This window comes from Thermobia domestica, chromosome 4 (assembly GCF_964235325.1).
Source record: "Thermobia domestica chromosome 4, izTheDome1.hap1.1, whole genome shotgun sequence".
In the NCBI taxonomy this organism is placed as follows: domain Eukaryota; kingdom Metazoa; phylum Arthropoda; class Insecta; order Zygentoma; family Lepismatidae; genus Thermobia; species Thermobia domestica.
The window spans coordinates 12,016,685-12,042,044 of NC_137457.1; the positions used below are offsets into that span (position 1 = coordinate 12,016,685).

General features: G+C 33.8%; 1 protein-coding gene across 9 annotated transcripts in view; it reads left to right on the top strand.

The window, feature by feature from the left end:
• LOC145683720 (uncharacterized) overlaps window positions 1–25,360 on the top strand; it is a 425,859-nt gene that overhangs the window by 87,219 nt on the left and 313,280 nt on the right. For all 9 annotated transcript variants that reach the window (XM_081755184.1, XM_081755185.1, XM_081755190.1 and 6 more), the window contains exons 6-10: window positions 2,370–2,432; window positions 6,757–6,795; window positions 11,238–11,321; window positions 16,259–16,306; window positions 19,605–19,637. In XM_081755184.1, coding sequence (XP_081611310.1) covers window positions 2,370–2,432; window positions 6,757–6,795; window positions 11,238–11,321; window positions 16,259–16,306; window positions 19,605–19,637 — 267 coding nt within the window. The remainder of the gene's footprint in view (window positions 1–2,369; window positions 2,433–6,756; window positions 6,796–11,237; window positions 11,322–16,258; window positions 16,307–19,604; window positions 19,638–25,360) is intronic.

Consider the following 25,360-nt stretch of genomic DNA (forward strand, 5'->3'; position numbering starts at 1 on the left):
GGATTGATCCGAAAAGGGCACATGTTAGAGTAGCCGTAGGAAAAGGAATTCCCATGTGACATAATGCTGAAATGTAAACAGCAAATCTTTCTGTAGCGTATCAATTCCAATAGCGTTCTGTGGTATCTCGTACTTTTCCCGAGAGATATAAAATGACGTGTCTTAGGGTTGCAAAACCGCATAAAATCCTAAAACCATAGAAACGGCGACATGGCGAGGGAAAAGAGTGCAGAAAAGCTGCGCTACTAAAGGGAACAAATTTGTGGAAGAAAGTACATCAGAATCAATTCGTAAAAATTAATGACCTGTGATGGGTGTCAGTCAAGAGTATAGGCAAAGCTAGCATGTAGCATGTGAGATAACGATGAAGGTGAAACACAGTGCATTCAGGTTACCAGTAATATACAGGTGGAAAATATTTTAACATAATACACCAATACATACGGCATAAAAGCCATAGATAGTATGGCAAAATACGTCCATTTCTCGTCCTAGCCACACTCGGCATTTTTTTTTTTTTAATCCACATTTTTGGCTCGGCATATTTATACGATAGATACAACATACTTCAAAATAACGTTATAGGAGAAAAAGTAAACCATTGAAAATTAGAATTTGAACTAGACTGTTGTAGACACTAATTGACATGTTCGTTCTTCTTCTGTTTGCTTTATATACTGTGTCACATGTGCTCGCCGGTCGATTCAAATAATATGTGGCATTATATCAAGTTAATATTATAATTACCTTTCAATTTAACAATCAACAACAGCGTAGCTTATTAGAAAATACCTACACTAAGATATTTCGAAAAATAGGTCAAAACTTACAGAATATTTAAATACTTATACAATATTTCATATATATTTGCAAGCAGGAATCAATGTATTAGTTTAGAAGATTTATTATATTTGTACGTAGTTTATGAGGTTTGGTGTTGTGTGTTTCCACTATGTTTTAAGAAGCAATATTACAAATACTTTAGATATGTTAAAGCACGAAAGTAAACTTTATAACTCTCACTACAAGAATTGATTTCCAGGATGCATTCCCTGAAGATTTGTTGGATCGAATTTAGTATGAAGTAAAGCCTCGTTTATTAATGGTATAAGTTTATGCACACCGGTAACATAACAAGTCAGTCATAGTTAAATTTAGATGGAATAGCTCCGAAGAAAATGTAAGAATACTTGAAGATAGACAAGTGAAACTCATAGAACCTCACTAACCTATTCTAATAAATACTATCATCGACAACCAAGAACCACTCATTACTAATAGCAATAATATATAAAAATTATATGTGAGATGTGAGAGATCGTAAAAAGTAAATTTAGCATTAACTATTTTCTTGGCAAAATAAGATTTTTTGATGCGGTTCAATGTCAATTTTTTGATTTTTTCAAACCTTCTAAATAAATATTTTAATACAAAATTGCCTACCATACCGCTATAGAAAAATTAATAAACATACTATATAGGCCTAAATTTATAAATTTTTAATACTCTATAGATACTAACAGGGATGAATTTTCACCCATGTTAGTACTATACGGTTAATAAGGTTGGTAAGATTTTGAAAGTTGCATTAAGTTGCATAATATATGGCCTTAACATAGACACCTAAACCATAACATGGATCTTTACATGACCACTTGTAATAAATATCCATTTTAATGAACATTTTCCCCAGCTCAAAAAATTGTTACCACTTTTTGGAAATTTTGTGCAACTTCATGTGAGATATGTCACATGAGTAGGTACAATATTAGTTTCAGAATCAATCTTATTTACAATTTTGTCAATGGTTAGTAATGTATGAAGTGAGTCATAACGAAAGTCCTTGTATATAACAGCAAAACTCTGAATATTACCATAGATGTAGGCCACGCGTGTAGAATGGGAATTTTTGGTAGCTGTGCCAATGATGTGATTGGATTACATTTTGAAACTTCAGTGACCAATCATGTTGCTAACAATTGTGCGTAAACAGCTGAAGTTAATAGTGCACTAATAGTGGCTTCACGGTATATTGTACTTCCAAATATAAAACAAGGATAAAAGGAGTGTCGAACCTTGCTACAATATTATACCACATCAATAACGTACCAAGAAAGTTATCGTACGTACTTGTTGGAAGATGGAAACCAATTTCTTATGTCCACAAGCTGGTCATGCCGTCTTAAGTCAAAATTCAAATTGCTATCGTTATAATCTAGCAAAAATACTATGAATTTTTATAATTTGCTTTGAAACAATACTTCTTGAAATATCCAATCCGAAAATTTGGACATAAATAAAATTTAGCGATTATTTTCTATCAAATAAGAAGTTTTTCTTTTAATTTCTTCCTTTGCATTCTTTAACAGATCAAGGTATAATAAATCCTGGAGATGCATCCAAACTTCAAAATGTTCAAAATGAACAACCAAGTAAGTAGATTTCTCATCATAATTAACAGTAATAATGTGATTTGATCAATTATTTTTTTCCTATAATCTGTTCAATATTTGAAAATATAAATTTAACTAGTCATCGGCTAGCTGGGAATTTTGCATGCAGATTCAGACATTTGTTCAGTCTGTGACCTCACACCTCCCATATCCAATGCCGAGTTTACGTATAAGCTAAACAAGCTATAGGTTAGAGCCCCATTCTCTTGATCGCCAGAAAAAGTGGATGTACATTTTCAAAATACAAGATAAAAAGCAAGTTAGAAAAATTACATACATCAACTGTATTTTGTATTCTGTAGGCTTCTATGATGTAAGTAATGATGACCCTTCTGTTAGCCTGCTTCCAACAATATTCCCCTCATTTCTGCACATACATAATGGACTGCTTGCATGGCAACGTGTAGCATGCAGCTGCAGCAATATGTCATTGAAAAAAGATAGCTGAACACATATTGGGCACCATTACGTTCCACAACTTAGGGCCTCATCATATTTAAATCCGTCTGTGCTCATACTCCTAACATCTTTAATCTTAACGGATTTCGAATATGACCATCTTATTATAACAATTGCAGATTCCACCATATTTCTTCTCTTCTAAGGAAACATCAGAAAACGACGAAACAAATCTTCAATTAACATGTCTTTTCTTACAGGATTTCGAGATATAGCTATGTTATTTTAACAATTGCAAACCTCACCCTTTTTTCTTCTCGGTTTTTTTCTATCCGTCCAAGAGAAACGTTTAGAAACGCTGGGGCACGTCTTTAATTATTTTAAATTAAAAGCCTAAACCCCAATTTTCATTCTTCTAACTCTAAAATATTTCGAGATATGAACATGCAATTTAACAAAGTGCAGACCCTTACTTTTTTATTTTTTTACTACCCATTTTCTTCCATTCTAGGCCAAGTATTAAAAACGGTTAAACACGTGTCTAGTTATTTTAAATAAGAAGTCCTTACACCAAATTTAATATATTGACGTTATATAGATTATACAATTCTATGATTGAATTCAAAACGTAATCAGGGTTGACATAAAGTCTCTCCCTGATAACAAATATTAATAACAAGAAAACTAAGAATGATAGAAGCATGTGGTTAAAGTCTTTCTCCGATAGCAAACATTAATAACAAGAAAACTAAGAATGATAGAAGCATGCGGTTAAAGTCTTTCTCTGATAACAAACATTAATAACAAGAAAACTAAGAATGATAGAAGCATGCGGTTAAAGTCTTTCTCTGATAACAAACATTAATAACAAGAAAACAAAGAATGATAGAAGCATGCGGTTAAAGTCTTTCTCTGATAGCAAACATTAATAACAAGAAAACTAAGAATGATAGAAGCATGCGGTTAAAGTCTTTCTCTGATAGCAAACATTAATAACAAGAAAACAAAGAATGATAGAAGCATGCGGTTAAAGTCTTTCTCTGATAGCAAACATTAATAACAAGAAAACTAAGAATGATAGAAGCATGCGGTTAAAGTCTTTCTCTGATAGCAAACATTAATAACAAGAAAACTAAGAATGATAGAAGCATGCGGTTAAAGTCTTTCTCTGATAACAAACATTAATAACAAGAAAACTAAGAATGATAGAAGCATGCGGTTAAAGTCTTTCTCTGATAACAAACATTAATAACAAGAAAACTAAGAATGATAGAAGCATGCGGTTAAAGTCTTTCTCTGATAACAAACATTAATAACAAGAAAACTAAGAATGATAGAAGCATGCGGTTAAAGTCTTTCTCTGATAACAAACATTAATAACAAGAAAACTAAGAATGATAGAAGCATGCGATTAAAGTCTTTCTCTGATAACAAACATTAATAACAAGAAAACTAAGAATGATAGAAGCATGCTGTTACAGTCTTTCTCTGATAACAAACATTAATAACAAGAAAACAAAGAATGATAGAAGCATGCGGTTAAAGTCTTTCTCTGATAACAAACATTAATAACAAGAAAACTAAGAATGATAGAAGCATGCGGTTAAAGTCTTTCTCTGATAGCAAACATTAATAACAAGAAAACTAAGAATGATAGAAGCATGCTGTTACAGTCTTTCTCTGATAGCAAACATTAATAACAAGAAAACTAAGAATGATAGAAGCATGCTGTTAAAGTCTTTCTCTGATAACAAACATTAATAACAAGAAAACTAAGAATGATAGAAGCATGCGGTTAAAGTCTTTCTCTGATAACAAACATTAATAACAAGAAAACTAAGAATGATAGAAGCATGCGGTTAAAGTCTTTCTCTGATAACAAACATTAATAACAAGAAAACTAAGAATGATAGAAGCATTCGGTTAAAGTCTTTCTCTGATAACAAACATTAATAACAAGAAAACTAAGAATGATAGAAGCATGCGGTTAAAGTCTTTCTCTGATAACAAACATTAATAACAAGAAAACAAAGAATGATAGAAAGCATGCGGTTAAAGTCTTTCTCTGATAACAAACATTAATAACAAGAAAACAAAGAATGATAGAAGCATGCGGTTAAAGTCTTTCTCTGATAGCAAACATTAATAACAAGAAAACTAAGAATGATAGAAGCATGCGGTTAAAGTCTTTCTCTGATAACAAACATTAATAACAAGAAAACTAAGAATGATAGAAGCATGCGGTTAAAGTCTTTCTCTGATAACAAACATTAATAACAAGAAAACTAAGAATGATAGAAGCATGCGGTTAAAGTCTTCCCCTGATAACAAACTTTAATAATAAGAAAACTAAGAATGATAGAAGCATGCGCTTAAAGTCTTCCCCTGATAACAAACATTAATAATAAGAAAACTAAGATTGATAGAAGCATGCGGTTTGCGGCAAATAATAGGAAAACTTAAGAAAACTGATTTAAGGAATTTCCATGCGTGGTTCATTACTTGCCCTCAGTAGATCCATGAAGTATTCAATTTCCATCCATGTGTCATTCAATATTTCAGGAGTCATTGTGTCTATTGCGACCCTTATCCTGTTTTCGAGTGTTACAATATTGCAGACAGGTGTTGCGTAAACCCTGTCTTTAACATTAACCACATCGAAAGAAATTCGCAACACAAGAATTTCCGCGGACGTCAGGTTAAAGCAACACAAACAGCTTCCACACATTCCTAGCACTAATATTCTGTCTACCGCTTCTATCACGATCTAAAACACTTCCTGTTGAAATAAACTTGCTATACCTTTCCTTTATGCTCTTAACACCTGGTGCTTACTGTCTATACTCTCTCCTGAATGTTTCGTTGAACTGTAACGGGAGATTTTATTTCATGATACCACAACACACAGTTCGCTTTCTGCTGTACAGACGCCATTTTTAAACAAGTGACTATTGCGCTGCGGTCAACTGCAGTATATGGCAGCACAGGCTATGGCAAAATCTTGAAGTATCATAGAAGTGATGTTTTCAGACCGCATGCTTGTATCATTCTTTGTTTTCTTGTTAGTATTGTTTGTTATAAGGGAGAGACTTTATGTCCATCCTATATATTGGGCGACTCAAAAGCCTCAACTATTTAAGTGAAGGGAAAGGAAACGTGCGTAACCAAGGAGAGTTAAACTAACGATAAATTTCTGAGACAAATTCCTGTACTACAATTAATTAAATCTAAAATTTATATAATGTCTAACTTTATATCTAATTTCATAAAATATGCAATGAATCTTTAAAAATTATATTCGTCTATATAAATATAATAGATAATGGATAACATATTTCTTTGGAAAGTTTAATAATATTACATAAGTGGAACTCGAAGTTCTTTAGCTTAAATTTTATATCTCAAATAAATGATTCATGCAATAGAAGTAAAAAAAAAAAAAAAAGAAAAAGAGACAACTGCATAATTTTCTTAAATCTCTTTTCTAGAATAAAGAACCATTGAAATAAAAATGTTATGAATGAAATGTACAAGTAATGAATAATTGATTTTTTTTTAATTTTAGCTTTATTTATTTTATATGTAGGAGCCTTTATCTACAAAAGTAGCTTAAAACACGTTGGACCTTATGCAGAGTAGTTCTGACGCCTGATTAGTGCCATGCTAAAGAATTCGACTAAAATATATTTCCTGCAATAGTCACGTTTTTTTAGTATGACGTTAATCATACGTCAAAACGATTCTTCATAAGGCGGATTAAATTTAATAAAATGAATTCTGAAGGTCTATATCGTGAAAGTAGCAGTTAAAGTTAATAATATCAATAGCCATTGATAGTTGATTAGAAGTTTACTGTTTCTATAATGGATTTATATTTTACACATGTAATTAATCAATTTCATAGATTTTACGGAAGAACGGATGTATGGTGGTAATTTAGAAGGTGAGTAAATGATAATTTTTATACAAAGAAATCAATTTAGGCATTGTGAATTTGACAATAAATTTAATTTTTAATAAATTAGGTTATTAAACCCTAATTTAAATAACGTCAGTAATCTGAACAGTATACTAGAAAAGATAACATTTTTAGAAACAATAATTTTACAGTAAAACCTATCCTCAACGGACCCTTTCTTAAACTGAAACTTGTCTTAAACGGAAATATTTCACAATCCCTTGGATATAGGAGCGAAACTCGTATTAAATTTGCTCATTAATCGAAAACTATGTTACACGAATAAGGGAAATCAAAATAAGCCTTTGAATAGAAAACTTCAAGTTTCGGATTGCAGCGTTTAGAAAATTTTTAGACATCTACTGAGAGGTAAGATAGGTGTATGGGGTGTTTCAAAACAACGCCGACAACGTTTGGGAGGTGATTCCTAACACCAAGATAAAACAAAAAAGTATAGACCAACCTGGGTGGTCAAATGCTTCCATTCGGAGTTATAGGTTGCCGTAAATGAACCGTGTCAAAAATGAAATTAAAAGGTTCATAGCTCCAAAATTATGGTATATACCGTAGTTGGGTCAAGACTTCACTTAGGAACAAGTATGTGTCCTACCCAAATATCCAGGCTTCAGAATCCTGCGATACTTCCGCAACAATTTTTATAGAGGTAGTTGTGAGTATTTCAAATTAAATGCCTGCAGCCAAATTCCGTCAGTAGAAACTGTTGCGGAAGTACCGCAGGATTCGGAAACATGGATATTTGGGTAGGGCACATATTAGTTTCTAAGTGAAGTCTTGACTCGACTACAGTAGGTCGCATACTTTTGGAGCTATGAACCTTTAAATTTCATTTTTAATGTTTTCGGCAGTCTTTAACTACGAAAGGAAGCATTTGTGCACCCAGGTTGGCCTATATTTTTCGTCTTATCTTGGTGTCAGTAATCACCTCCCAAACGTTTTGAAACACCCTGTATAATAGTCTACGTCGTCAGCGAAACAGATAGTCATGTGCAAACCAAAACAGACACAACGGATGTAGATGCCATAATTAAGAATTATAGTGAAAAATCTGAAACCAGAAGAGGAGACAGAGGAAGAAGGAAAATATGATATTCAGCTGGAAAAAGAGTGTAAGGTAAAGACTTATAAACATGCTCGCAAAAGTTGAAAGAAACTGGAACAATCTGCCTTACTTCAAAATCACGCTGATATATTTAGTGTTGTTCCTCAGTTAAAGTGTTTGTGAAAAGCCGAGCAGCTATTCAGCAGTGTGTACAAGAAACTCTCCTTTACTATGGGAAAAATAAAGTTAACATGCATACAGTACTTCTGCTGTTCAATGAAGATTTCCCGTGTGTTAACTCTAGAATATATAAATACTATAAATTGACTAAGAAACGTACAGTATATTATTTTATTGGCATATCCTTTATATGCATGCATTTCTATTGCATAGTTCTACCCAGTGGTCGAAGTGAGACTATATACAGTGGTATGCAATACCACATCTGGTTTTTCAGTGATGAAGGCATACCGTGTCTGGTTTTCTAATGATTAAAACATACCGTCACTGGAAAGTAGATGCCAAATACCTTCAATAAATCCCTTTTTATACATAGTAATTGACAAATAGCTTGCACGTAAAAGATTTTATTTCTTAAAAAATGAAATGAAATCTTTTAGTTTTACGTGCCATGGTTATGCTAAAGGAGACGGTGATGATAAGAAATGAATGAAATGGTGGAATGAAGAAAGTGGGATGAATGGCAGAACCCCGAGAAAACCCACGATCACGGTGTTTGTCCACCACGAAGTCCACACGGCGCGAGCTGGGATCGAACCAGGGACCTCAAGCACCGGAGGTGAACACTCTACCACTGAGCCATCGCACCCCCTTTTATTTCTTATATAGAAATAATTTCTAAGTTGACAATACCTACATTTTCTTACTTTTTTCCTACCTTCTGCTTTTAAAATGAGGTGTCTGCAAACACGTTCTCTTAGTTTATATTTTGATGTACCATATTGAATGGTTTCTTTCTTATGTATATGTCTGTCTTCTTGCGTTAATACATATAAATGACGCGTTTTGAACAGGGTTTAGAAGTTGTCTGCTCTGGGAGCGGACCTTGGGGTATTTGGAATACCCGACAGTTGAGTGGGGGACCAGGAGATTTCCCGCAGGAAATTGTTAATATCCTAATTCAGTTTCTGAGCATTTTCATGTATAATTCTCAATAATAGAACATAAGGGAATATTTTTTCAGAAAGTTGGAGGGGTTCAAAGTCTCTCCATATCCACCCTTCCCCCCCCCCCGCCCGCCACGTTACTACAGGGAAGCTCTCCAACGGTTTTCAGTCATTGTGTAAATAGGAATGCAATCTTTTATGCAACATACCCTCACTGCATTTCAACGTTTAGGCAGCCGGTATGTCAAGTCAAAATCGTAGTAAAACATACCGACTCTGTTTTCTTCCCCCCCCCCTCCCATACACACACACACACACTTCGAACATTGGTTCTACCTCCATTAACCGGAAACTAATACAGTATTTAAGTAAACTTTTTGAGAGTCCCATTCGATTCCGTTAAAGACAGGTTTTACTTTAATAGTAAATTATAAAAACTATCTCGCAGTTTAATAAATTACTTCTATAGAACAAAGAGGAATACTTGGAAGCTGTTAGCCTTGAATTTTATATCAATTTTATTAAAATTGTCGACCAAATCTATTAAATTTTCAATTAACGTAACGTGGAGCAATTACTTAAAACCTTATTCACGTTTTACCAGGAGAAAGTAAAATTTTATAAATTCTTTAAAGAAATAGGTACTTAATCCATGTGGATAATAATAATCAAGTCATTTTTAAGAGTGATGTTATAGATACATTTAACTATAAAAGTATAAAACTGAAAATCCTTCAAATGAACTTATAGACTATTTATATTTCGTTTAGTATTCAAAGTTTTGGTAATTGATAACACTTTGAGCTAATAATGAGCTATGATTATTTCTAACTTAATATTCCAGCACGATTACATGCTAAAATTAAGAATAGATAAATTTCGGAAGTCTTTTGCCATTACTGAAAAGTATCTTGTCGCGTCTCTATAAGCTTCCATGCACTTAATAATTTGTTAATCTTTTCTGTTTGGACTAGAAATTACCCTTTATAATACATGTTTGGAGATAAAACTTTCACCAACCATTGAAATGAAGCACGTTCAGAACGACTGGCAATAAAAATGGAATTTGTAATTCGAAAGATTAATTCTTAGGTCATTTTCTGTTCAAGTTGAAAGTAATTTTAGTTTTCAACCCATTCTCTCAGAAAATCAAATTAAGACTGCAGAACTTTGCTCTCGAAAATTTAGCTCTTTGATTTTATTTTTTATTTTTTTTTTATTTATTTATTTATTTAATTTTCTTCGACACTGGATCCTGAGCAACCTATTCTATTTCGCTGAAAATGTGTCTATTGTATTTCATCATTTCATACCTCTGTCCCGGGTTCGATTCCTGGTGAGGACACTTAGTCAAAAAGGTGTAAGATCTTTTTCAGAGGCCAGCCATCTTGATTGAGATTCTTGCTGGGTTTTCCTCATTAACATCAGACAAATTCATGTGATCAATGACTCGTCTCTGCGTGGAGACACAACATAATGAGGAAGTTGTGGATATATATATATAGTAGATGGAAGATTTCGGTGTAGGGTGATAGAAATACCTGAACGTGACCACAATTTTTCTAACTGAAAGTGGTGCCACAACTGTAGTGGCTTGAAGAGCCACGAATTTTAATTTACAACAGATAAGAGGTAACTTAACCCATTAGTGCACAGCGTCCGATAAATCGGACGCGTGCTTTTATTCATTTTTCGAAGAAACTGTATGTCTTCAGCCCTTTAATTCTTTGTAGTTCGTGATTCTAGGAAGAATAGATAGTAGAATCACGAACTACAAAGAATTAAAGGGCTGAAAACATACAGTTTCTTCGAAAAGTGAATAAAAGCACGCGTCCGATTTATCGGACGCTGTGCACTAATGGGTTAATGAGAATACAGGTTTTTATTGAATGTATAATTAACAAAAGGTTCTAACAGTGATTTCATCATATTATATATGCCAGCAGTGAGGTTATTTAGGACGAGGCTTGCCATTTAAAGTGGTATCTAATTGACTAGAATGCTTACAATCTCCTGTACTAGTTCATTTACCATCTTTTACGAGGCTGAATTATTTTAAAAGTTGAACCCTCTGCATATCTTTAAATATTTCTTTTCTCTGGGCAAACTTGAATTTCTTTGTTCATATGCACTTGAAAAATTAGTATCAGTGCAATAATTGTTCGGAAAGTTAGTATATAAAAACTTAACTTCTGGAAACAGTTACATGATTATTTTGTTAATACTTTCTTTTTTACTAGAAACGGAAAAAACAGAGGCAAAGGTCAAGAAGAAAGTCGCCAAAATTAGGAAGTTCAATCGACTCAATCATAAACCTGCTAATGGTGAGTAATAAGATGCCTAATCTATCTTATCTTTGTATGTTCTCCACTGAGAAATAGCTTTTGAAATATTGAACAATTTCGGGAGGAAACAGGAAAGTAGAGTAAACAGGTAAGCATTAGCATTATACTAATATTCATCTTGCGGCATGAAAATCCTCCCACGAGGGTGAAAAGGTGTACCGGATAGATTTCGAGACGTTGATTACGAATATCTCATCGAGAAAATTCCAGCACATAAGGTTTTTTTTTTTTTTTTTTTTTTTTTTTTTTTTTTTTTTTTTTTTTGGCGGGGTTTTGCTTACATAATTGACAGAAAAATCGTATTTAATATATGTTTTCCGTGTTTGGGGTGCATAATTCTGAATTTTTGTCTTAACCCAAAAATTGTTACTAGGCTATATCCCAGGAACATTCTTTTCTCTAGCTCATGACCCCCAGGAAACGTACCCCCTTCCCTTGGGTTGCAAAGATTTATTGTCGTTCCACACTGCATACACTAAAACCTAGGCGTTATTGACGGAGAAAGGTTTCGTATCAACTTGCGATCATTCGTCGGCTCCCTTTTGTCTAGACGACAGATAGATTGTTGAAAAAAAGGCGCCAAGACATGCAATATGTTGTCGCGTGAAACAAATATTTCAGTTTCAATTTGATCTTCGTGTTAGAAGATGATGTGACGCTGTATCTGTGTATACCGTAGGTGAAAAATATTTCTGCGTGAAATATTGACGTTTGTGTTAAACGAACATGCCGAGAACTTGCAACAATTCGACAGATTCATTCTGCTACATATGCGGGGAAGTGATTTTCAAGGGACAAAGTAGGCCATTGTCACCGTTCCTGAAGACAGCCTACCATCTGTACTTCGGGTGTAAAATCGGCGAGCAGATTCGCGTTTGGGCTCCGAAACAAAGTTGTAACTCGTGTGAGCGTACTCTCACAGGATGGTTGAAAGGTACACATAAGCCGATGCCGTTCGCTGTACCTATGGTTTGGCGCGAGCCCCGTGATCATGTTTCAGACTGTTACTTCTGCCTGCCTAATATAAAAGGTTTTTCAAAAAACATGAAGCATAAAATACAGTATCCTAACTTGGATTCCGAGAGGAGACCTGTGAAACATGATGTTTGTCTGCCTGTACCCGTACCACCAGACTCATACACCCTGTGCAGTGTTTCATCCCATGAAGAACGTGCTGCTTATGAGGATGTTGCACAATCTTCGAGTACACAGTCAGATTCCAATTACGCTCCAGTGCCTGACACTAATGGACCACATGTGATAAGTCAAAAAGAGCTGAATGATCTGATCAGAGACTTAAACCTTCCCAAGTCTAAGGCCCTGTTGCTTGCATCACGACTTCAACAATGGAATCTACTAAACCAAGATGTGAATATATCGATGTATAGGAAAAGAGAGGTGAGCCTAGTTCCTAATTTTACAAAGGATGGTGATTTGGTGTATTGCAGTGACATTCCATCGCTTATGGGACAACTGAAGTTGAACTACAACACTGAAGATTGGAGGCTATTCGTAGATTCCTCTAGGATAAGTCTCAAGGCAGTGTTACTACACAATGGCAATGAAAAGCCAGCCATCCCTATTGCTCGTTCTGTACATATGAAAGAAACATACGAGATCATGCGAAACCTATTGCAGAAAATAAGGTACGAATAGTTCCAGTGGTCTGTATGCGCTGACCTTAAGGTTATTGCCATCCTCACCGGTTTACAAGGAAGTTACACAAAGCACTGCTGCTTCTTGTGTCATTGGGATAGTCGAGCCAAAGATCAGTACACCATCACAAAATGGCCGCCAAGGAAGCAACTGGTCCCAGGAGAGATGAACGTGGCTAATGAACGTCTTGTGGATCCGGAGAAAATATTCTTACCACCCCTTCATATCAAATTAGAGCTCATGAAGGTGTTCGTCAAGGCCCTGAACCGGGATAGTGAAGCATTTAATCATCTCAGAAAGCTATTCGCAAGACTCAGCGAAGCCAAGGTGAAAGAAGGTGTTTTTACGGGACCTCAAATCAGGGACGTTTCTAAGGATACTACATTTTCTTCTAAGCTTAATGAAGTGGAAAGTGAGGCTTGGGAGGCCTTTCGAGAAGTCTGCAGTAACTTTCTAGGGAATCATAAGTCACCTGATTACAAAGACATTGTGGGCAGGCTAATTACTTCATTTCGTAACATGGGATGTAATATGTCCCTAAAGTTACACTTCCTGCATTGCCACCTGGACTTCTTCTCTGAAATGTACAGCTTGGGGGAGGTCTCTGACGAACACGGGGAAAGGTTTCACCAGCAAATAGCTACCATGGAGAAGCGCTACAGTGGTAAACAGAGTGTGAATATGTTGGCAGACTTCTGTTGGAATGTGACACGCGAGACACCCTGTAGTAATTACAAGAGGAGTAGGAAAACAAAATGACACGTAAGTGTTAAACTTTAACTTTTTTATGCAATTTTATCTGCATAATTTATATTGATATTTAAAATATAACGTGCAAATTATTGTGGGTAGAGAATAGCATCTTTGGGTGGATATTGAACCCCCCCCCTCCCTGAAAACTGGTACATCCTGGAGAAAAACGGGTTACGGATTCGAACTCAGGAGCTCGAAACCTATAGGAATCACCTATTTTCGTTCGTGGGAGCGAAAAAAAGTTTCAGTATGTCGACTAGTGTTATCTAAGTATTGAATTTTCGATAGATTGTGCTACTATCATCTTGAGAGAGAATTATTGGAAATATGTAACCGTTCAAAGCGTTAACAATTTTTAGCTGTACCATCCGAGGATGATGTCAGCACTGCCTATCAAAAATTCATTGAAACCGCAACACTGAAATAATAAGTCAAATAGTTACTAAGGTAATATGTACAACAAGAAACATTACAAAAAAAAATGTTTATCACAATGCAAAGATTATAATTATAAAATGGTAGGAAGCATCAATTATGAAAAAAGATATAAAAATATGATGAATGCAAATACAATAGTTGCAATACTGTGAAGAATTCTACTAGAAAACTTTAAGGCGAAATTCTCATTATTAAGATGAGTATCCACCAACAAATTATCCACAATCAACAATATTAAAAATGACATTCTGAAAGCTTGAATTTTGCGTTTGCTGTTTGCAACATAATTAAAATTCATTTTTCTTTAAACATCTTGTATATCACATCAATGCTCTTTCTAATTATTTGTAATTGTATTTTATAAAATATTAAGTTTTAAAAAGTAAATAATTTCTTTCTCTTAAAATATTATTATTATTATTATTACTTCAATTTAACGTCAAAAGATTATATACAAGGGCTAAGAGAGACCGTGTTAATGATAACGAAGGTAATGACGAAATGAAGAAAGTGAGAGAGGATAACCCGAGAAAATTTTAGAGCAGTGAGTAATTTCCGAATACTTGGATTTTTTTTAAATAAAGGAACTGATCACCAACCTGAACCTGAAAAGTTATATCTATAGATTACTTAAACAAGCAGCAATTTTCTCAAGTTCTAGAAGATTTTTATATGAAACGGAAATTATTCAGGTAATACATGTATTTGCTTACGTATTAACAGGATACTCATGATTTAGTTTTTTTTTTTTTTTTTTTTTTTTTTTGTAAGGTTATTATACGTTAGGGTGGGCAGACAAAATTCAAAATTTCTTTCCCAAGTCGTAATATCCCGTAAAAGTTGCGAATTGAGAAGAATTGAAAAAGGAATTAAAAAATGAATAAAATTCGTTTATATCTTCCGGTCTTACATACGCTCTATGGTTTTGCCAAAATTTGGGAAATTCACATTTATACGATATTTTTCTATATTAATAAAGGTCTAAAATAATTTCTTTTTAAACATTTGTAATAGTATTCAATGAAGAAAAGTGTAACTTGATAGTACTTTTTTTTCCATGAAATGTGATCCATCTTTCTTTGTAAATTACTTTCCAAACTTTCATAATTTTGAAAGCAATGCGCGACCAGAAGACGTTGATGGATTTAAATCATATTTAAACATTATTTTTAGTGGTTCTAATACATAAGAATTAGAGCTATTATATTCGGGAAAGGCTAATTTAAAAATGTTAAACTTTACACAGCCACACACACACACACACACACACAAATTAAGTTCTGTGCATCGAATCACGGGGTACGGACTCGATGTATTTTTTACGCAGAATGCCAATTACGAAACCACGGGACGATCGATGGTGTCATTTTTTTATATGCGAAAATCTTTAGCGATTTTAGATAGGGATGATACACGTAACACAGCCATACAAAAACAAAAGTTTTGTGTAGAGTACCCTCAAGGTATGAAATCGATGTATTTTGGTGCACAGAATTCAAATTTTGAAACCCTAGGACGATTGACCTTCGAAATTTTGTTTTATGGGCGAAAAACTTGTGTGCTGTCTTACTTACCAAAATTCGCACCAAAATTCACTAAAGTTTTTCGACCACAGAAAACAATTGGCAGGTCGATTGTCTTAGGATTTCGAAATTTGGAGTCTATGTACCAAAATACATCGAATTCATACCCTGGGGTCTTGTGTACAGAACTTTCATTTTATTTTATTTTATTTATTTATTTTTGTGTGTGTGGCTCCGTTATCGCAGAAATGTAAATTTTCCGACACATCTGCGAATTTGGAGCACATACAGGACCGGAAGGTGTAAAGCGATTTTAATTCTTTTCTTTTCTTTCGTTTGAGTCTCCCCAACTCGCAAATTTTCCACAGTATTACAACTTGAAAAACATTTTTTATTTTTTATTTTTTTTCAGCCCACTCTATTATATGCTAGTACTAAGAACATTGTGTGGCATAAAACAGTACATGTTTTAACATATATTTCATTTCCTGTTTCCTTAACTATGGTTTCATGCTTTATAACTCACAATATTTCTATTTCATTTAGGGCCGCCAAAAATAAGAATGGTCCATGGAAAACCACGACATAACAGAAGTAAGATATAAACTATTTATTGATTATTAATTATTACAAGAGGCTTTGCTTATCTATTTTCCAGATCCTATTTAAATAATATTACAGGGTGTATCCAAATGAACTTTACAACTTTGAAAACTGATATTTATCTAGCTTACAGATATGGTTTTGGTGTCATTTTCTTGCAAAATACATCAAGATTTTTACCTTATACCTAAAAAAATGTTCAATGTGGTTTTCATTGGTGATACGGTACACGTCCTATCTCAAGTCTCATCTGCTCTACAACTTCTTCAGACGTACGGGGACAACCTGAAGATTTTTTGTGTCTTACCGAACATCCAGTTACAATAAAGCATATATGCCACTGATAAATGGTAAGCCTACTGGGAGGATCTTTACCGTATTTTGTACGAAAATTAGGTTGCACAGTTATCGCAGACTTGGATTTTTCGAACCAAAACACACAGCTAGTACGCTCGGGACCAGTAAAGGCAGCCATCTTTGCTGCAACTGCCGCTAGAGCTTGCGGTGGCTTGTTTCTGAACTAGCGAACTACGTAAGTCAAAACTTCATGTATTTTTCTTCAAAATGACACCAAATTCATGTCTGCAAGATAAATTAATAAATCAATTTGAGTTTTCAAAGCCGTAAAGTCCTTCTTTCATACATCTTGTATTTATAATGCTCAATTCTCTTTCTGGTCACTGATTTAGCTTCAATTAAATCATTTTCCGGTGTAGTTTTATAATCATCTTTTTCATAAATATTTAAATGATTAAACCATTTGAATTTGCCCTTACTTCTACACTTCCAGTCTATATTTCCCGCATACTTTCTCAGTTTAGCAAGATCATTTCAATGGTTATATTGCCAATAATGTTACGATTACTACATTGTTTTCTTTACTTACTTTACATCATTTTATGTGACGAAATAGCTTAACAGGTTGTTCACCCTGTCCTCCTCTCTTGTACTCTTTTTTTCCATTTTCATTTCGTGTGCTCAATGCAGGACTCATTCGTAAATGAAAGAATATTTATGAACTTTATTAGTTTTAATATATTACGGTGTACACAAACTACATTCCCAAAAAAGGATGACTTCTCCAACATGTAAGCTGCAACACTGACTACGGCCTGGATCACTAAAAATGCCTCCGCCTAAATATAAATAAAATATAATCAATAGAAACCAACATAGGAAAGTTGAGAAAATGAAGCCAATATTAAAAGTGGAAGTGAAAGTTATGTAAAAATACATGTTAAAATAACGTGCCATATTTAAATGTACGTTCTAATAAACTTCTAAAATTTCCAGGATTTGTATGAAATTTACCGCCCCGAGCCATGGTCCAACTTGACCTTTGCGTAACTACGATCCTGGTTGCAAAAGTTATTGTAAAATTTAATGGTAAATCGAATGGCATGGGAAAATTAATCGATTATAGGAAGTGTTGCAATTCTCAAAACAAAACTCATAATTAATGAAACTAAAATTGTAAAGAAAAAAGTCCAAAAAATGGGAAAACAATGATTCTTCTAAAATATAAAATATTTTAGTTTAAAATATTTCAGTTTTACGAGGAGTATAGTTTTGGAAATGTATGCACATATGCGCACAAAAAAAATATATATAGATATATATATATAATGATTACAAAGTTTTAAAAAATTGTCTCTCGGAAGATGTAATTGATAAAATTTAAAACCCACAAAAAGATTTTACTAAATATGTAATCCTCGTTTTTCAAAAGATTAAGACACTTGGAGTTTTTAGTTATACTGCAATCTCTTGTTTCGAAAAGTTGAAATGAAAAATAATGAGTGATTTGTAATTGAAAATAAGCGCCTTCTCTAGCTCTAAAATCTACTTACAATGTTAACATTTAAAAAAATCAGTCCAAAATATAATGTCTTTTGCTTTATTTCCGAATTACAATGAATGCGTTATGTTTAATACGCATTTAGCAACTCTATGATTTAAAAAAAGTGATGATGGTGTAAATCTAATAATAAATGCAAGAATTACGATAGAATCGGATACACTTTGCATGACAGATAACTCACAGCGTTTAACAGTATTGTGTGTAATTACGTGTAGCTCCCAATATTTATGCAATTTGGTCTAGACGTGTGCCAAGATCATCATCATCATAGGTATTCTATCATTATTGGCAGGTCACGTACTGTAACTGAGAAGCTTCCATGCTCTCGGTCTTCCGCTAACCTCTTCGTCTTCACGTGCGATTTTTCTGTTTTGATATCGTCCAGTCTTCTTCCCCTCCCTGTCTTTCCTCCCACCATACCCTCTAATACGTCTATCATGAAAAGTTCCTTCTTAGTCAATGTTCCAACCAGTTTCTCTTCCTCTTCTTAATAATATCCAAAATTTTTCTTTTTTCTCCCACCATTTCTAACACCCTCTCTTTCGTTTTTCTCTCGACCCAGCTAATTCTCTTTATTCTTCTGCACATCCACATTTCAAAACCTTCCAGTCGTTTCTCATCATTTTTGTGTAAGGTGCATGTTTCTGGCAGGTCTTGCGACTATTATTATATCTTTTTTAAATTTATGTTTGGGCCTGAAAGTGTTTCCTACAAATTTCTCTATCTTTAGCTTCCTCTTTTGACTTTAATATTTTCCGTTTCTTTTTAAATCATTGATCAGTTGTGTTCTTCTTCCTATTCCTCGGTTTCATTCTATCACGATATGAAGAAGACAATTTGTTCGCAAGATGTGTCAAATGCAGTTGGCCTTCCTACGACAGATACTAGCTAGAAGTGTCCTCTTCTTTCCTATCTGTTTAAAAACATCTTCGTTTCTTGATTGCTCTATACATTTTATCTGCTTCATCTTCCTCCAACCCTACATTTCGGAGCTTTCTAAATATTTCTTCACAAACTTCCATAATGTCCAAGTTTCTGAACTATACACTTCAATACTCCAGATATAACACTTGACCAATTTCTTTCTTAGTCCAATATTAAGGCTGCTAGTTAAGAGTGATCTTTTCTTGTTGAATGCTTTTTTGGTTATGGTAATTCTTGACCAGGTCTCTTTTACATATATTTAAAGTTAATAACTAGACGTAAGAGAGAATGTAACACGTGCAGACATGCACACATGCAAAAGTACTAGGAGAAAGTACTAATGTTATTTCCTATCATCTGTTTAATCTCTTCATATTTAGTAACCCTCTCATCTGTGACAATTCCAAGTGTGTATGCAAAATTCACTAAAAGGTTAAAAAAAAAAAAAGTAAATATGATTACTTTAGCCTTTAGTAATAATTTTCATGTATGTTATCTTTCCAGAAGGATCAAAAATCACGGTAGTTGGGAAAAATGGTAATAAATTTATTACAAATAAAGATTATATATATACATATATACTATAGATATTAACATTATTATAGTAGTAGGTAACATATATTGAGTGAAAATACTGAAAGTGTGGAGAAATTTCTTACGTGTATAAATCAATTCAAATTGAGGGACAAACCAGTCACACCACACTCAAAACTTTGAGGAGAACAAAAGTTCAGACACGATATACAACTACATACTTTCTTATACATAGAAACGTTTTACAGTAAAACTTGTTTTTAACGGAATCCATCAGCGTCATATTTCATGCCATTCGTGCACACATTTCCGCATAATAAAATCTACACTAAATTTGAACAAATTAACTCAATTATAGTGTTAATTACAGTATATATACGGAAATTGTTCACGTTCATACTTTACATTTACTGTAGTTGGTTATTTATTTAATTCTCTAAGAGTAACACTAATTACAACAACAACAACAACAAAATTCTCATGTTCTCCCCAAGTCAAAATAAAGCGAAATATATATATATAATTATATACCTTTCGTGTCCTCATCCGGAGACTCGAAGTGCACTATGTGGCAACGTCGCAGATAAAGAATCATAGAATAGATCTAGCAATCCATCAAATTGTTACATCGATGCTTTGCAGATGGCAGCTAAAGTCGATAGATATTGACACTAGCACCATCTACTGGACAAAACAATCCGAAGTAGGCTCCAGAGAATATACCGTTACATAGCATTTTCGCATTATTTTCACCTGTAAAATAGCTCTCTGTTGTCTGTGGGCGTCATTTTTATACCCGATGTGTAAAAACGTAACTATCATTTGGAGAGATATCGGGTTCATACGTGGTAGTAATGGACAGTTAAGAAATAAATTCCTCCCGAACCAAAAGTGGCATGTTATTGTTCTTACAGTATTTGCTGTTCTTATTGTGAAGGCTTAAATGTCGTAGTGGGGAAAGGTGATTGCTGACAGTATGCTCAGGTATGGCTCCTGATATACACAAGTATGGCTTTAACACAAAGCAACTACACAATTGCAAATGAACTGTCTCAATACATTGTTATTAATACGTTACTTCTGGATCCTTGTCCATGTACATCTAATCCGGAAACACATATTTTCAATATTCACCTTCACAACTTCCATGGATTTTATTCTATCACTTTATTTACAACTCTAGACTTAATTTTAAAATCATGTATATAAATCTAAATCGAGTTTTTAAGTGTTTTTAGTTGTATCAATTATGCTATAAAATGTTCTCATAGCATAAAATATGAACTTAGTAAAAATACCAATTACCTAACCATATCATTGATAAAGTTACCTACACAATCTTTTAATTTGGATGAAGTTGGCGTAAGTAGTAATCACCATCTGTACATACAGTTCTTAAACGAGAATTAAATTATTAGTGTACTTGTTCATAATTGGTTAGATGTTTTATATCTTTCTAATTATACAGGGTATTTCAAAACAACACCGACAACGTTTGGGAGGTGATTCCTGACACCAAGATAAGACGAAAAGTATAGACCAACCTCGGTGCATAAATACTTCCTTTCGGAGTTATATACGGTCGAAAACATGAAAAAAAAAATGAACTTTAAAGGTTTATAGCTCCTAAACTATGGTACCTACGTAGTCGGGTCAAGATTTCACTTAGGAACTAATATGTGTGCTATTCAAAAATACACGTTTCAGAATCCTAAGATACTCACGCAACAATTTTTGTAGAGGGAGTTGATATACGGGCATATAGTTTGAAGTACTTACAACTACCTCTATAAAAATTGTTGCTGAAGTACCACAGGATTCTGAAACTTGTATATTTGGATAGGGTACATAGTACTTCCTAAGTGAAGTCTTGATCCGACTAAAGTAGTTCCCATAGCTTTGGAGCTACGGACCTTTAAAGTTCATTTTTTTTTTTTTTTTCATGTTTTCGGCAGCCTATAACTCCGAAAGGAAGCATTTGTACACTCAAGTTGGTCTATACTTTTTGCCTTATCTTGATGTCAGGAATCACCTCCCAAGCGTTGTCGGTGTTGTTTTGAAACACTCTGTATATACAAGAAGTAAATACTGTTATAGTATATAATAAGAACTTTTATACAAAGAACTTTTATATATATACCCTAAGTTTCATTGAAAATTAAGTCTTTTACAAATTTATTCTGTATCTTGTTTTATAGAGCCAGGTTTCCCTTATACTTTTTATCAAAGGTTAACTTAATACTATAATGGTTTTCATTAACGTGAATACAGCAATGACGCTTGATCGCTGCACTAATTTTGACGATTTTTGGTACATAAATGGATCCTGCCTATGTTAGGTTTCCATCACATTTTGGATGTCACTGAGATTAATAGTGACACTCACAATGCCATTTGAATACAATTTCAGCCTCATCTGCACTCGGTTGCGAAATTATGATAAATAAAATGTCCAAAATCGAGATGTATCTTTTATTTCTGATCATATAATGGGAAAACGACTAATCAATTGAAGTGAATTGGAATGTAGTTACTGAGCACCTCAACCCGGATTGGTATCATGCCATTTAAATTAAAGGGGGGCATATAAAGTGGGTATCAGGTTCAAACTTATATGCCAGAAAAATATGTTATGCTACGTCTTTTTATCATTAACTTTTATTGAAATATGGATCTTTACACTTTAAGTGCTGAGCTCTGAAGTACAGGCTTTCCCTAGAATATTGGACTTTTTGCAGTCTTTTAAAAAATTGTATCTCAAAAGTCTAGAAAAAAATGAAATGAAATTTTTGAGTTTTACGTCCCACACTTATGCCGGCTAGACTAAAGAAAACAGCGATGATGAAAAATTAACGAAAAGGTGGAATCAAGAAAGTGGGAGGAAACGGGAGAACCCCGAGGAAACCAATCACACGGTGTTTGTCCACAACAAGTTCACTTGGCGGGAGCAGGATTTGAATCCGGGACTCCATGCACCAGAGGTGAACGCTCTACCACTGAGCCACCGCGGTCCCAAAAATGTAGAAAAGTTAAAATAATACAACATGCACCTTTTGAAAGTTTAGAGCATGCTCTATGTTCTTATATATAATATTCTATATTTCACCCACAAAACCATTACAAATCACAAATAACATTTACACGTAGTGCAGCGAATATGAGAATTATTATCTCTCGGATACTTACCTGACGTACCTAATATTTCTGTCGCTACATACTCTGGGTCATTCTCACAATCGTCCAATAATTCTCTTTCAAAGAAATCTTCTTTACAGTAGCTCAATTCCGCTTCTAAACTAAAGAGTATTGAATCGTCCGACTGGCTCTTTCTCGCCATTTTGACGGTCAAACAATAAGTATATGTTTTTTGAAATCTTGCGATAACAATGTACTAATTAGGATATTCATGCCATCTATTGGCAAAATTCCGAACTGCGAAATCCAAGGGATATTTCAAAACTGAACAAATAAATAAAATTAAAAGTAACATTACATTTCTAAATATTAACTTATTTTCTTTAACTTCTTTCTTTGTTCATACAAAATTAACATTATATTTACTATGCATTACCCAGCTTCAAATCACAAACTGCCTAACTTAATGGCCTTGAAGCTTCATGCAAAGGAATTCAGTTTAAAATGATAGTAGAGAGTTGTTGATTGTTAAAGAAAAACGTTATTAAACGCATAACTAAATACATACTCATAATGAGAGAATACAGATATGAACCAAAAGGGATTATTAATTCCGAGAGATAATCGGGCCTTATTTGGAATAAAGTTTTAATAACAAAAGCAGGATAAGAGTTTAGAAATATGTTTTCTACTTATACTTACACATATTTCTACAGCAGGATAACATCGTTTATCAAATCTTTACAATCTTTAAATAAATAACAATAATATGCGGAAAGTATATCACGAAATGCAGAAATTGGATTGTAAACTCAGAGGTCATTTTCCCTTATCCGGATTCACGTTTAATATGAATTCAATTACATGAGAATTAAGTAGAAAAAACGACGTTATCATAGAATTTTTTTCCGTCCAGTGCAGGTGTGATTCCGTTAAATACAGGTTTTACATATAACATAGGTTAGCTACTAATAGCCTCAGAATTCAGAAGGGAGATCATACCACCTTTTAGTTTAACGTTCCACGATTATGCACGAACACTAAGAGAGACAGTACTGATAAGATGGAGGTGGAATGAAGAAAATGGAACAAAACGGAAGAAACAGACGCACAGGATATTTCTCTACAATAAAAGCGGATTTTCATGCAACTGTCCGTTGCCTTAGCTGCTTGCGATTTCTGTGAGTAGCCAACAGAATATTGTGTTACACGTAGAACCGTACTAAAACGACTTTCTCAATTGGCTATTGAGCCAGAGCGCAAGCAAAGAACACAACAAACACTTGCATGAAAATTCGCCTTAAAGTTTACTTTACCCGGGCTGGGATCGAACCAGAAACTCGATGCACCAGAAGAGAGCACTCTATCACTGAGCTATCGCAACTCATAACACCGCTTGCGAACTACGAAGTTTATTTACAATGTTTCGGAATTAATGCTGGTGCTCTGTAACTGCTTCTGGCAGAAAGTTGTTTATTTTGTGGGATTAATGCAAAGCCTTCGATAAACCAGCAGCTGTTTGGTGAAGAGAGATAACTGCTTCATAGCCTAAAAATCCTATATACTGTTGGACATTGCTCTAGGGCAATTTGAGTAATAAGATATGTTTCTTTTAACTATTGCATGATATCAGCTTTAAAGAAACACATGGTATGGTTGGGATATTTTCTGACTCCGAAATGATTTTGTCCTCCTCTATTATATCCATCGTAGTGTCATCTTCACCCTTACTTCCAAAGAAGGGTTCATTATCAATACTACTGTTTTATATAGATGTACTGTATACAACTTCAAAACGTGGATACATTTCCTAAGAACTCACTACAACAGTACCTATGGATAAAATATAAACAAAACAGTTTGTTGAGAAGGCACAGTGGAGTGATGCCGAGTGTTTATATTTTAAATAAACACACCTCTGTATAAGTTTATCTGCAAACAAAATAACATTGAAAATCACATGTCTACTAGCTGATTCCAGTTCGAAAATTTAAAGTTATACCGACTACCATGCTGAACACGCAACTATCCATGTTTATCCAATTATACTAAAATGTACTCTAAAAGCATATCTGGAGGATGAAACGCCTACGTCAACTTTAAAACCATTTCTTTGCAGCAAAAAGTGGTGTGAAGAAGAAAAAAATCACTAATAATGAATAAACATATTGTTGTGCATAAGAACATCATATTAAGAAGATTTAATTCTTAATAGGTAACAACTACTTAACGGGTGACGAAGTCACTATTAGCGAAGCAAAGAATTAACACCATAAGAAGCAAAAAGTGCAACTTTCATATGAAGAACTTTATGTTGCTTCATTGTAGAACGAAATTAGACATTAATAAAAAAAAAGAAGCAATTTTTAATTTCCCTTGTGGTAATTATCTTGCAACTTAAAGATCGTTTGATGATATTCAGTACTCTTTTATATTCTTGGAAAGAAATCTTTCTGAATTCTGATTAAAATATTACGATGTTTTCGTTTTATACTATTATACAAATTTGCTGAATTGTAAACAATTCACGTCTGTGTGGTATATTAGTTGAATTTCCCACTTTTGAAGCAAAGAGATTGAATTCAATTCTG